Source organism: Pyricularia oryzae, chromosome 2, assembly GCF_000002495.2.
Source record: "Pyricularia oryzae 70-15 chromosome 2, whole genome shotgun sequence".
In the NCBI taxonomy this organism is placed as follows: Eukaryota; Fungi; Ascomycota; class Sordariomycetes; order Magnaporthales; family Pyriculariaceae; genus Pyricularia; species Pyricularia oryzae.
In genome coordinates this window covers 1,689,412-1,701,478 of record NC_017850.1, presented here as the reverse complement: position 1 = coordinate 1,701,478, position 12,067 = coordinate 1,689,412, and the positions used below count along the sequence as shown (strand labels likewise).

The following is a 12,067-nucleotide window of genomic DNA, read 5'->3' as shown; positions in this document are numbered from 1 at the left end:
CTTAAGGATCAAGACTCTTTAGGATATTCTGGCCGTAGTTCCGAAAATGCATGAGGCTTTCAACAAAAAAACAAGTCGATCGCCTTATCATGTGAATTATAAGCTCTCAATCCTTTTCCCTGCGTGGGATCACTCGTTAGACTCGGTTTCAGAGCTCCATGCCAGGCGAATCGATTTGACCATCCCACCAAGTCCGCAAAGATGATCCTGCAGATCTACCCAGAGTGTCTGGCTCATTGTCACAAGCGAATTTTACAGGAGTCTAGTCGCAGCCTTAGTCTCAAATCAAGAAGTAGACACGAAGACGACCTAGAACTTGGCACCAGGGAGGGGTAGCACTGTCAAGATTCGCTTATCTGGCCCGGTCAGGCAATATCAAGTAATCCCCTCGATTCGCCTGTCAGCATTTTAGGCTGGCGAGGTTGCCTGTGAGATGAGGGCTCGCTTGATAATAGCAGGAATTGGAACCAGGAGAGCGGCAGAAAAAAGGACAAGACGAAAACAGGAAAATAGAGACAAGTGCTACAAAGCTACAACCACTCTTTTGCCCGTGAAGCCGGCTTGGTCCAGCTTCTTGAAGTTTCCACTGGCCATGGAACACAACAATATGGTTCCTGATATTGGATATTGTAAGCTGTAGCGTCACAGTAGATGCGTTGTTTCCGGACCGTTGGTCCACGACTGCATCCTTGTGGTTGATGCCACAAGTGTACCTACTTCTCTGACTTCGCAGTAGCCGAGAATGCATGATTACAAGTGGGTAGTAAAAAAGGCAAAACGAAACACGAACGAAGGAACAAAAACCCGGCTGATCGTGCCACACAAGTCGAATAAGTATTAGTCAAAGTTATTAAGACAGGGCTGGACGGTCAAAACGAAACGCTGGGCCGGTCTTCCCGTCGCTGGTATGGCAGAGGGTTTTTGGGTCTGGTTTGTTCGGAAACATGCTTCCAAAGTCCCGTCAGGCCCCATGCGGGCCGCACTTGCACGGCATGCACAATCCGCCGAGCCAGGACACGCACAGTGGCAAGGCTTGCTCAGCTCCAGCTTGTTGGGTGGCCGGCGCTGTGGTTTCCAGTATTCTGTACCTTTTGAATACTTTTCAGGGCTTCACAGCGGTGGCGAGCTCGGTCCTCGGAATGAATGTGACCCTTTCTCTGCTCAGCTTGCATATGTATGTGATATGGAAGAGGAAGCTTTAGGTTACGTTTGGTTAGCTCAGGTCAGGGGTGCTCACACGAAGAATACTTGGCGCCAATAATGTCCCAAGGTTGGCATCCTTGCCTCTTCTTCTTCTTCTTCTCCTTCTAGCTTTTAAGCAAAAGGCTAAGTAAACAACCGGGGTTTTGGCGAGCCTCCTACTGTATCTGCAGAGGAGTGATTGAGAGGCGACCAATGGCAGTGGGGGTATGTTCGCCAACCATGTGCAACGCTTTGACTGGATGGTTCCGGGGGTACTGTTGCTGGGGTCCAGTGACGGAGTTACGGCCCGGTCTCGACGGGTCCGAGTGGGCTCAGTGCAAGCACAACAAAGCCGCCGAGTGGCCAGCGGTCACTCTCGTCGGGTAATCCTCGCGCGGAAGGGTAAAATGCCAAAGAAACGAGATGATGGATGTTTTTCATTTGGGCAAAGCTAGGCAGCTGGTCTGATGGGTGGGGGACCCAAGGGACACATGACTGTCCAACATGGTGTTTCCGGGCGGCGGCCGGTGCAACGTGTTTTCTTTGGTTTGTTGATTTATGGTTGAACATGTGAGGCAACGCAACGCTTCTGCAACCAGCAAGCTGTTCCATATTCAATTACCTGGGACCGATTAGCATCTAATCTAAGTAAGCCAACCTTGAGGTCGGTGAAATGGGTCCACCTATCGGACCGTGTAGTCCAGCCTGCTCGCTCGTTCCATCGCCGTTTTCTCGAAGTAACCCGCGTTGTATTGGGGGCAGGGTGTCGTAGATCCTGTACAGTGTACAGCTATGGGTTTGGGAAGAGGCTGGCTAGGGCAGGACAGCCAAGCCGCCGGGGGTGAGTTGAGCTATGCAGATGTGGAGATAACTACCTACTATGTGCAAGAATCGTGAAGACGAAAAAAAAAGAGAGAGAGAAACCCATCCTACATTTTGTGCTCACCTGGTAGATACAGTAAGGTACCTACCTTTTAGTTACCGAAGGTAAGCTTCCAAGTACCTGGTGGGCTACTGGATAAACGAGCACGGCAGTACCTGCCTGAGGTGGGCAAGCTTCAAGCTTCGCGGGACACGCGTTTTTTTTTTTTTTTTTTTTTTTTAGAATATCCATTATTAATCTGATGCTGCGTGGTAATTTCTACCCCGCGGTTGGAGCATTCCTACACCAAGGCACCTAACCCGAGTCAACGTCGGATATCTTTCCAGTGAGCATGAATTTCACTGCGTATTGGAGAAGGCAGGTGGGGTCACGTTGCTTTACCCCCCGGCCCCGCTTTCAAGTTTAACTAACCCCCACTGGATGTGTTTTGATTGCTTTGCGCTAAAGCTGACCCCGAAATGGGAAATGCAGGACGGGTTATTGGATTTGAATTTTTATTTTATTTTATTGTTATTTCCATTCTCGCCCAGGCTGTTCTCGGTCACGACGGTCCGACGCGGGAGAATTGGGAAGATCAACTCCTCAATCAAATCCCAACATGGCTGAAACCGAAAGAGCAGAGCCGGTCATTGGGTCCTATGTCGAAAAATGTACATGTAGCAACAGCCGCCAGCACTGGCTGATGGGCCTGGTCTCCCCGATGCGGCACACAAAATACTCCCATATAAAAATGCGGCTGCATCCCTCCTCCTTGCCATTGCCTTGAATCCCTCCTTGAATCCCTCCTTGAATCCCTCCTTTTAGGCTTTTGGGTTTGTTTCCTCACTTCGTTTCAGCTGCTTTCCAAAAAGGGGCCCCCAATCCTTTCAAAGTACCTCACAGAAGGCCTCCTCGACAGCCAGCCAAGTTCCCTGCGCAAAAGGGCTTGGATCCTCTCTACGTCCCCCTTACCCCCCCAAACACAAAAAACCACCCCACACACCGACTCAAGTCCAACCCAAGCCGGCTGAATGGGTTGTTCGTTTAGTTCCCCCAGCTCTAAGTCAAGCTCTCAGCCTCCTGCTCACCCTGCTCCCAAACCGGAGTCTAAGAGCAGGAGCACAACCAACATCGACAACATGTCTCTTCCCAAGGATTTCCTTTGGGGCTTCGCGACAGCGTCGTAAGTCAAGCCAAAGTGCCGGCCAATCTCGGAGCCTTGGCCTCCGCGGGAACGGACCTCCATTATTTTCTTATTTGCCGGCTTGCCGCTATGCACGCCAAAAAACCCATCTTCTAACACAAAGAAAAAAAATTAATAACCCAACAGATACCAGATCGAGGGTGCTATCGACAAGGATGGTCGTGGGCCGTCCATTTGGGATACATTTACTGCAATTCCGGGTAAGGTCGCAGACGGCAGCTCGGGTGTGACGGCATGCGACTCATACAACAGGACGCAGGAGGACATTGACCTGCTCAAGTCTGTTGGTGCCCAGTCGTATCGCTTTTCCATCTCGTGGTCGAGGATTATCCCCATTGGTGGCCGTAATGACCCCATCAACCAGAAGGGCATCGACCACTACGTCAAGTTCGTAGACGACCTGCTCGAGGCCGGCATCACGCCACTCATCACCCTCTTCCACTGGGATCTGCCGGATGGATTGGACAAGCGGTACGGTGGGTTGCTGAACAGGGAAGAGTTCCCCTTGGACTTTGAGCACTATGCACGCGTCATGTTCAAGGCCATTCCCAAGTGCAAACACTGGATCACCTTCAACGAGCCGTGGTGCTCGTCCATTCTCGCCTACAGCGTTGGTCAGTTTGCGCCTGGCCGCTGCTCCGACCGCAGCAAGTCGCCTGTCGGCGACAGCTCTCGGGAGCCCTGGATTGTGGGCCACAACCTTCTGGTGGCCCACGGTCGTGCCGTCAAGGTGTACAGGGAAGAATTCAAGGCGCAGGACAAGGGTGAGATTGGTATCACGTTGAATGGCGACGCCACCTTCCCCTGGGATCCCGAAGACCCCAGGGACGTCGATGCAGCCAACCGCAAGATCGAGTTCGCCATCTCGTGGTTTGCCGACCCCATCTACTTTGGCGAGTATCCAGTCTCGATGCGTAAGCAGCTTGGCGACCGTCTGCCCACTTTCACGGAGGAGGAGAAGGCTTTAGTCAAGGGTTCAAACGACTTTTATGGAATGAACTGCTACACGGCCAACTACATCAGGCACAAGGAAGGAGAGCCGGCCGAGGACGATTACCTTGGAAACCTGGAACAGTTGTTCTACAACAAGGCGGGCGAATGCATCGGCCCGGAGACACAGTCACCGTGGCTTCGTCCAAACGCACAAGGGTTCCGAGAGCTGCTCGTTTGGCTCAGCAAGCGTTACAACTACCCCAAGATCTTGGTTACGGAGAATGGCACGTCGGTCAAGGGCGAGAACGATATGCCGCTCGAGAAGATCCTCGAGGATGACTTCCGGGTCCAGTACTACGACGATTATGTCAAGGCTTTGGCCAAGGCTTATTCCGAGGATGGTGTAAACGTCCGCGGGTACTCAGCTTGGTCGTTGATGGACAACTTTGAGTGGGCCGAGGGCTACGAGACCAGGTAGGTTTTAGCCAGCTGGCCATGGGCCGTGACTTTGGCTCAGCTCTGCCCAGTCAGTATGCATATTTTTCAAGGCCGGACCGGAATGACTAACAAACATCTTTTCAGGTTTGGTGTCACCTTTGTCGACTACGAGAACGGCCAGAAGCGTTACCCCAAGAAGAGCGCCAAGGCAATGAAGCCGTTGTTTGACAGCCTCATCGAAAAAGACTAGACTCTACATGGAGCCAATGCGAATGGTATGGATTTATGGGCGTTCTAGGGTGCCTGCGAGCGGTTTCAGGTTCAACGAACAGTCTGCGAGCGGCTATGATTTTTCTATTTTATTTTTATCTGTTGCGCAAATTTCTTGAGCAAATAAATGGCTTGTTTATCTTCTTTCTCTCTTTCGCGCTTAATTCCCATATCTGATTTTCCCCCCTCTTTGTTTTGGAAATGACATACCTTAAATACATGGTCATCTAAACAGGCAAAAACTAAGACATTGAGTATTGTCTTCTTGCAATCTTGAAATACCGGGAGGCTTGGCCTCGATATGCAGACATCATATCATATCTGTCTGTATACATCGTATATATAGATAGATAGATACCTTACAACAGTATTGAATCTGCTAATTTGGGCAGAGTCTGACTCAGTGTCTTCAATCGAATTTGGTTCTTTCAGCTGCAGAAAGAGACCAGGGTTTGCAGGGTTTGTTGTTACAGCAGGTTACCTTCCATTACACCGGGCCCGCTAGTGGATTACCCCCGCATCAGGGCCCTCACGAATGACAGCAACAGAAATTACCCCAGCTTTTGCGTCACAAGTATCCGTACCCAGAGCCCTGCCAGTGCCTTGGCACCTTGCTTGTTCAGTGCGATCCACTAATGAGCCCTAGAAACAAGACTATAGCTCGGCTAAGTCTCCAGTACTGCTTGCTTGCCGCCTAGTATTTTCTTTTCGACATTTTTTGGGCTCCGACTTTCTTTCCATCTGGTTTCCTCAACCAAAAAAGTTCATTGGATAATGCTCAACGAGTCCAAGATCCAATCCCAAGACATCTAATTCTGGTTCTGATCCAGATCTAGATCTTGAAATAAATTAGGAACCTTGACTACTTTGGAGACAAACATACTGCCTCCTTTGCTGGGCCTAGTTTGGGTACCCGATCTGTCGAAACAAATAGAGGTGCCTCGGGAAAGTCAGATACGGTACATATAATTGCGCCCACCAAAATCTTACCTGTCTACTCATAACAGCAACAGCCAACACCCATCGATGTCGGGCCCTCCCTCCCGCCTGAAGGCGGTCCTCGGCCACCTCGGCCTAGCCAATGCAGGGGCGGAAGCCACGCAAGGCACTGGGCGACCGAACCACCTGCACGCGCTTTCGCCAACCCTCTTCCTTCAACGTGCCGCCGCCATCGAGCCAGAGGCCGAGGCCGTCGTGCACGTGACCGCCAACGGACGCACCCTACGCCGATCCTACGCTGAGCTGGCGGATCGCGCGCGTGGGTTGGCCTACTATCTCGCTAAGAAGGGCTTCTTCCGCGTCGGCATCCTGGCCCCCAACACCCCGGCCTTCCTCGAGAGCATCTATGGCGTCAATGCCTCCGGCGGCGTTATCGTGCCGGTCAACTATCGGTTGAAGCAGGAGGATATTGCTTACATCTTTGAATTTGCAAACGTGGACGCCATAATCGTCGATGCTGAGTTTGTCGGGCTGTTGGAACTTTACCAAAAAGATCACGTGAATGTGCCGTTGATCATTGACACGGTTGGTGCCCTAGTATTTTCTCTCTCTGCTAGAACTTAGTAGTAATACACGTGTGATATTGTTCACTTTGCTCACTAGCACCTGCCGGGAAACACAGGATACGGACGCCACTGAAGGCGAGCTCAGTGGCCCTTTTGACGAGTGTATTGCTCAGGGGCTGCAGCATGACCGCGAGGCGGGAGGCAAGGGCTGGGACGGCTTGTGCCAGCAGCCCAATGACGAGGATGACATTATAGCCATCCCCTTCACCTCAGGCACCACGTCAAAACCCAAGGGCGTCGAATACACACATCGTGGCGCATATCTTGCTGCCCTTGCCAACATTGTCGAGTCTGGGCTGAATTATAATGTTGGGAGATGTAAATACCTGTGGACGCTTCCCATGTGAGTTACTGCTAAGTCGACGTCCACAGGAATCTGAACCTTGCACTCCTTGAAAAGAAAAGACAGCTGACAGCGATAAACTACTGTTTACCAGGTTCCACGCCGTCGGTTGGACGTTTCCATGGGCTGTAACAGGTTAGGATATGTCCCCTGCCTACTCGCACCTCACCTCCCAACCTGCGCTAACCATTTTTGTCAAAATTACTCAAGCCGTGCGAGGCACGCACGTCTGCCTCCGCAAGATCGACTACCCCTTGATCTGGCGCCTGCTGACCGGGGAGCGTGTGACGCACTTCAACGCCGCCCCGACCGTCTGCACGCTGCTCTGCGCCGCCGACGAGGCCCAGCGGCTGCCCGACCCACCGGTGCGCGTGACGGTTGCCGCGTCGCCGCCGACGGCGCACCTATTCCGGCAGATGACGGAGCTGAACCTCTCGCCCGTCCACGTCTACGGAATGACCGAGACGTACGGGCCCATCACAAAGGGCTACCACATGCCGGCGTGGGAGACGCTGCCCGAGGCCGACAAGTTCGCCCGCATGGCCCGCCAGGGCCACGGCTTCCTCACCAGCCTTCCCATCAGGATCGTGAAGCCTGAAGAAGCCGAGAATGGCGTGCTGATCGACGTCGCCAAGGACGGCGTCGAGATTGGCGAGATTGTCTTCGCCGGCAACATCTGCGCAAAGGGCTACTACAACGACCCCGAGGCCACAAAAAAGATGTTTGCCGGTGGCGTGCTTCACTCTGGCGACCTGGCCGTGTGGCATCCGGACGGAAGCGCGCAGATCCTGGATAGGCAAAAGGACATAATCATCTCCGGTAAGTACTTTGTACTTGTTGTTCGCCTGAAATTTGGCTCTGGAGCGGAAATCTACTGTCTGCTGGGTCACTAAGCACATTATTCGAATGCGCGTTGTCTTTGCTAACTACGGCCCACACTAAAACAGGAGGTGAGAACATATCCTCGGTCGCCCTGGAGAGCATGTTAGTCCAGCATCCGGACGTCCTCGAGGCCGGCGTGGTGGCCGTCCCCGACTCACATTGGGGCGAAAGGCCCAAGGCTTACGTGACGGTCAGGAGGAGCAAGGAAGCAGGCATGGAGCCATTGACGGGGCAGGGGCTCATAGACTGGGCCAAGCACCAGAGTGCCATATCAAAGTTCATGATCCCCAGGGAGGTTGAGATCGTCGACGAGCTGCCCAAGACGAGCACCGGCAAGATCAAGAAGAACGAGCTGAGGGAGTGGGCCAAGCATGGAAAGAGTAGCCTAGAATAAACCCCCCTAAAAGGGATGAACGTCTTTGACCAAGACATTTCTCCATGTCCTAGGCTGCGAGACTTGCAAAACATGTGTCTTGTGTTTTTGTCAATTGACGTGAACAACGGCATTTTTTGGAAAGTTGCAGGCTGTGTCGATGTCTTATAACAGTCACTGATCTAGAGTAAACGAACATCATAGATGACGAGAAGATATGACTTTAAATTGAAAGCCATTAAAAAAAACCAGTAACTCCTATCCAATATAAATGCAATACAGGATGTGGAGTGAAAACCTGCCTGATTGCGCCGAATTGCCCCCAGAATGCGACTTTTCTGCGCATGCCCTTGCGCAAGATAATAACCTAGTCTTGACAAGTAGAAGAACCGGAAAAAAAAGAAAGGGTGTTGATGCGGAATAGAACTAATAAAGAAAGAGGTGTTGTATATATGTGTATGTATGTGGCTGGCGAGCGAGAAAAAGACAATGTATAGGGCAGTATCTAAATATATATATGGTGCAGAGAGTCCAAGACGAACTGCGATCGTACTTGAATAAACTCATCACGCGCCCGTATGGCTAGAGTCATAACCCCCAGTCTCCAAATCTTCGTTATCGCCGTCGGGGTTCGGTTTCCGTCTCTTGTCACTTCTGGACCCGAACAGCTCGCCCAGAGTGTAACTAAGACTGCGGGCTCGGCCCCGAATCCCGACAGAGGGTCGCGTGCTGCTTGAGGGCTGGCCAGACCCCGATGCATCGTTGCTGATGGCTCCGTCGTCCCAGGAATTTATGGCGTCGGCAGTAGCGACACCGCCGTCCTCTATAGACTCGTCGTGAGGCACAAATAGGCTCGCCCGGAGACTTGGTCGACTCCTGCGCAAAGCGAGTCTTCTTGACAACGCCGGCCCTTCTCCACTCCGGAACAACAGAGTGTCAGCAACGACAGCACTGACTGTAGAGGATAGAGGCGAGGGTGAGAAAAAAGGCCCCAGGAAATGGTGCTGCTGCGAGCGCCCCGACGTCAGCGGTCGGGCGGCAAGAGTACGGCCTGTGGACGGGGTGGCAGGCATCAGGGGCTCCACCTCGTTGAATGGTGTGTGGATCGCTGATACCGGCTCAGAGTGGACGCGTGAGAGCCGCTCAGGGAAGCCTGGGATAGACTCGGGCAATGTGAGCCTTAGATCAGAGTTACCCGCATGGAGACCACGGGCGGCGTGTTGCTGGTAAGTGAATGCCAGTTGTGAGGGCGGGTCTGTCCATGTATTGATGCCCAATGTAGAAGAATCTTCGCCTTCATCCAGGAGGGCCTTAGATGGCGGTATACGGAGGGGGGGGATGCCGTTGTCTAATACTACCGTGACAGGTTGCCCGGCTTGGCCCATGAAGCTGACCCGAGATGGGCGTCGTGACCGCGCCGCGGTCATACCGGATACCTCAGTGCCAGGTGTTGGCGCAGGTGTATTCGTCCCAGTACCGCTCTGGTCTTGCTGGTTGTACAGACCAATAGTCTCTTCAACCCCACCGATTTCGGATAGGCCGTCGTCTTCTTCGTCGTCGTGATGCGGCCTCCCACTGGTAATGAGAAAGACGCCAAAAAAGGTCAAGACGCAACCGCCAACGAAAGTGACGGCCTGTTCAGCCTTGGTGTGTTCAAAGTCACGGTACAGAATAGCGCTGCCGATAATGACAGATAGCGTAAAAATGACAAATTGGATAGGAATGACCTGCGTCGAGTCGAATCGCTGAAGTGCCTTGTTCACATAGCGAACCTGCATGACGGCGGTGGCAAGCAAAACGAACAGCAGCGCATATGTTACTGGTGTTCTAAAAGCACCCAGCAAAGTCGATGACAGCATTGAAGAAACACCCTTGGTCGATAGGGCGGTATAGGCACCTGGGAAAGAGGCGACACGCTGTGTGTTAGCCTGGAGGTATCTTTTGGGCCAAACAGCAGAAGCAAATCAAAGAGTGTGCTGACTTACCAAACAAACCTACAAGACCCAAGTCAATCAGGATGGACCTGTGCCCGTACCTTGGGCTTGCCCACATGAGCAATACAATGAAGAAGCACGAGATGCCCATGTAGATCTCAAACTCCAAGGCCGTTATGGCATGCCACACATCATCGGGGGCAAGCTTGTTCTCCTGTGTGTTAGCACTGAAGACAACGGTGACAGCACCTGCCACGGCAACAACGACCCCCCAGAAATCACGCTGCCGAAAGGTCTCCTTAAATATTATCGGCGCAATAACGCAGTTGGAGATGAGAGCCACGACACCAAGGGGTGACACGATGGATGCCGGAGCGAATCCGTAGGCCAGAAAGTTGCCCATTTCGCCCACCGTGATAAGGATTTGGCCTAGCCACCAATATGGTGAACGAAGGTAGCTGATTGTCGAAACGTCATCATGCTTGTTTCTGCCGCCAGGTGATGTTGTAGTGCCGTATCCATCTTCGTCTTGGGACCCCCCAGACCGGAATCGGTGGAGCAAGGGTTCTGTTTCGTCCGAGGCTCCATTGCCAGCCGCTGCTTCTTCCTCGACTATGTCACTGCGGACGATGTCCAGGTCCCTCTTGCCATGCTCGGTGCTGCTGCTATCCAGGCTTCCATAGCTGCCACTCCTGGCGAGGTCCTGTCTCTTCCTTTTTGCGTCCCGTAATGCTTGGCGAGCACGTGCTTTTATCTCAGCCCTCTCGTGGTGGAGGCGTATGTGCGCATATCTTTGGACATTGAGCGCGAGGGCTATCAGGACGTTGCCGACGATGGCCGTGATAATACCGATCAATGAGGACCAGTTCTGTAGGTTGCCTTCATGATCTTTGTCAGGCAGACCCCCACCTGTGGGTATATGTGATGTTGCTGCATCTGATATCGTGGGGGGTAATAAGGCTGATGCGGGAGCTGGGAAGCTCAAGGCCGTCAAATGCATGGCTTGTGATGTATCCGCACAGAGGCTAACGCTTATGCAAGACACGGCAGGGCGAGATGTGATATCGTGTCCCGTAGCCCGTGCGGTTGCCGGTCTTGTTGCGCTGCGTTCCTCGCCGACCGGCCCCGGGTCACTCGGGTTGGGAGAGGTCGGGATGCGGCTCGTCGCTTGTCTATGGCTTTGGTCGTTTTGCGCTGTCGTGTTTCTGAAGGGGCTTCCGTCTGCACAAGAGGCAGCGTCCTCAAACAGCTCAACGTAAGCGTGGTCTTTGCGTAGACACCCGGTGGTCTGGTCATGAGGGCAGGGAGTGATAGATCCAAGGCTACTTGAATGCTCGACTGAGCTCGCTCGGCTCGGCGCACTGGAAGGCTAACTTTCAGACCGCGGCAAGCTTTAGAACTCATGCAATCCCATCGGACCGGTGCGAAGAGTTGATAGGATGGTTGGTCGCAGTTAAAAACAAGTCGTTGCCTTAGCCAAGGCTTAAAAGCCCTGTTTTTCTTCTGAAAATCGCTGTCCGAGGAGATCTGTGGTGTTTCTCATTTGAATCGGTCTCATGCAAAAATGTTTGGAGACTTTCAGGTGCCAGCGGCACCCGGCTCAGCGACCCTTCCAGTGATAGCCACAGGGCCACAACACACCCATGCAGCTGTGTGACAGGCGCTACGGCAGCGGGCACCAACGGGCATGAATTGATCGATTTTCGTGTGGACCCAGGAGCGGTGGGCTGCTGTGCCATGGGTACCCTGGGGTACGGCTTGCTGTGAGTTGCGAATTCCGTCATCATGCATCCAAACAGCCAAGGGTGGGCGGGTGGCTTGGTGGGTGCGTGCGTGTGTTATCGATGCACGTGACGATAGATTCATATCGTACCATCTGGAAATCTACAGCGTAGAAAACTGCCGACTTTCCATCGCAACCTGAGCCAGGCTAGTCTATGGTGGTTTCTGGAGATTAAATATACTCTCGATTTCAGGCTTGAACTGGCCGATCTTTAGAGTCTTCCGGATCTATATTCAGAACAGTCAGACTCTATTCGTATTTCAGATTAAACTCAGCAAGACGGCGTCTGTGTTTACGA

General features: G+C 52.7%; 4 protein-coding genes across 4 annotated transcripts; 3 read left to right on the top strand and 1 right to left on the bottom strand.

Moving 5' to 3' along the window:
* Positions 1–944: 944 nt before the first annotated feature.
* MGG_15589 (uncharacterized protein) lies at positions 945–1,569 on the top strand (the record flags this gene model as incomplete). The annotated part of the gene is made up of 2 exons (XM_003713771.1): positions 945–1,174; positions 1,326–1,569. 2 exons carry the CDS (start codon positions 945–947, stop codon positions 1,567–1,569), a joined length of 474 nt encoding a protein of 157 aa, XP_003713819.1.
* Positions 1,570–2,535: 966 nt separating this feature from the next.
* MGG_10189 (beta-glucosidase A) lies at positions 2,536–5,270 on the top strand. Its single transcript, XM_003713770.1, has 3 exons — positions 2,536–3,227; positions 3,375–4,655; positions 4,764–5,270. The coding sequence occupies exons 1-3, from the start codon at positions 3,076–3,078 to the stop codon at positions 4,867–4,869; spliced, it is 1,539 nt and encodes a 512-aa protein (XP_003713818.1). The 5' UTR covers positions 2,536–3,075; the 3' UTR covers positions 4,870–5,270.
* Positions 5,271–5,507: 237 nt separating this feature from the next.
* Positions 5,508–8,304, top strand: MGG_10188 (AMP-binding domain-containing protein). The gene is made up of 5 exons (XM_003713769.1): positions 5,508–6,413; positions 6,511–6,797; positions 6,892–6,932; positions 7,008–7,616; positions 7,745–8,304. Exons 1-5 carry the CDS (start codon positions 5,916–5,918, stop codon positions 8,071–8,073), a joined length of 1,764 nt encoding a protein of 587 aa, XP_003713817.1. The 5' UTR covers positions 5,508–5,915; the 3' UTR covers positions 8,074–8,304.
* On the bottom strand, positions 8,181–11,540 carry MGG_10187 (uncharacterized protein). The gene is made up of 2 exons (XM_003713768.1): positions 10,038–11,540; positions 8,181–9,949 (listed from the first exon to the last, which is right to left on the bottom strand). The coding sequence occupies exons 1-2, from the start codon at positions 10,984–10,986 to the stop codon at positions 8,619–8,621; spliced, it is 2,280 nt and encodes a 759-aa protein (XP_003713816.1). The 5' UTR covers positions 10,987–11,540; the 3' UTR covers positions 8,181–8,618.
* Between the last annotated feature and the right edge of the window lie 527 nt (positions 11,541–12,067).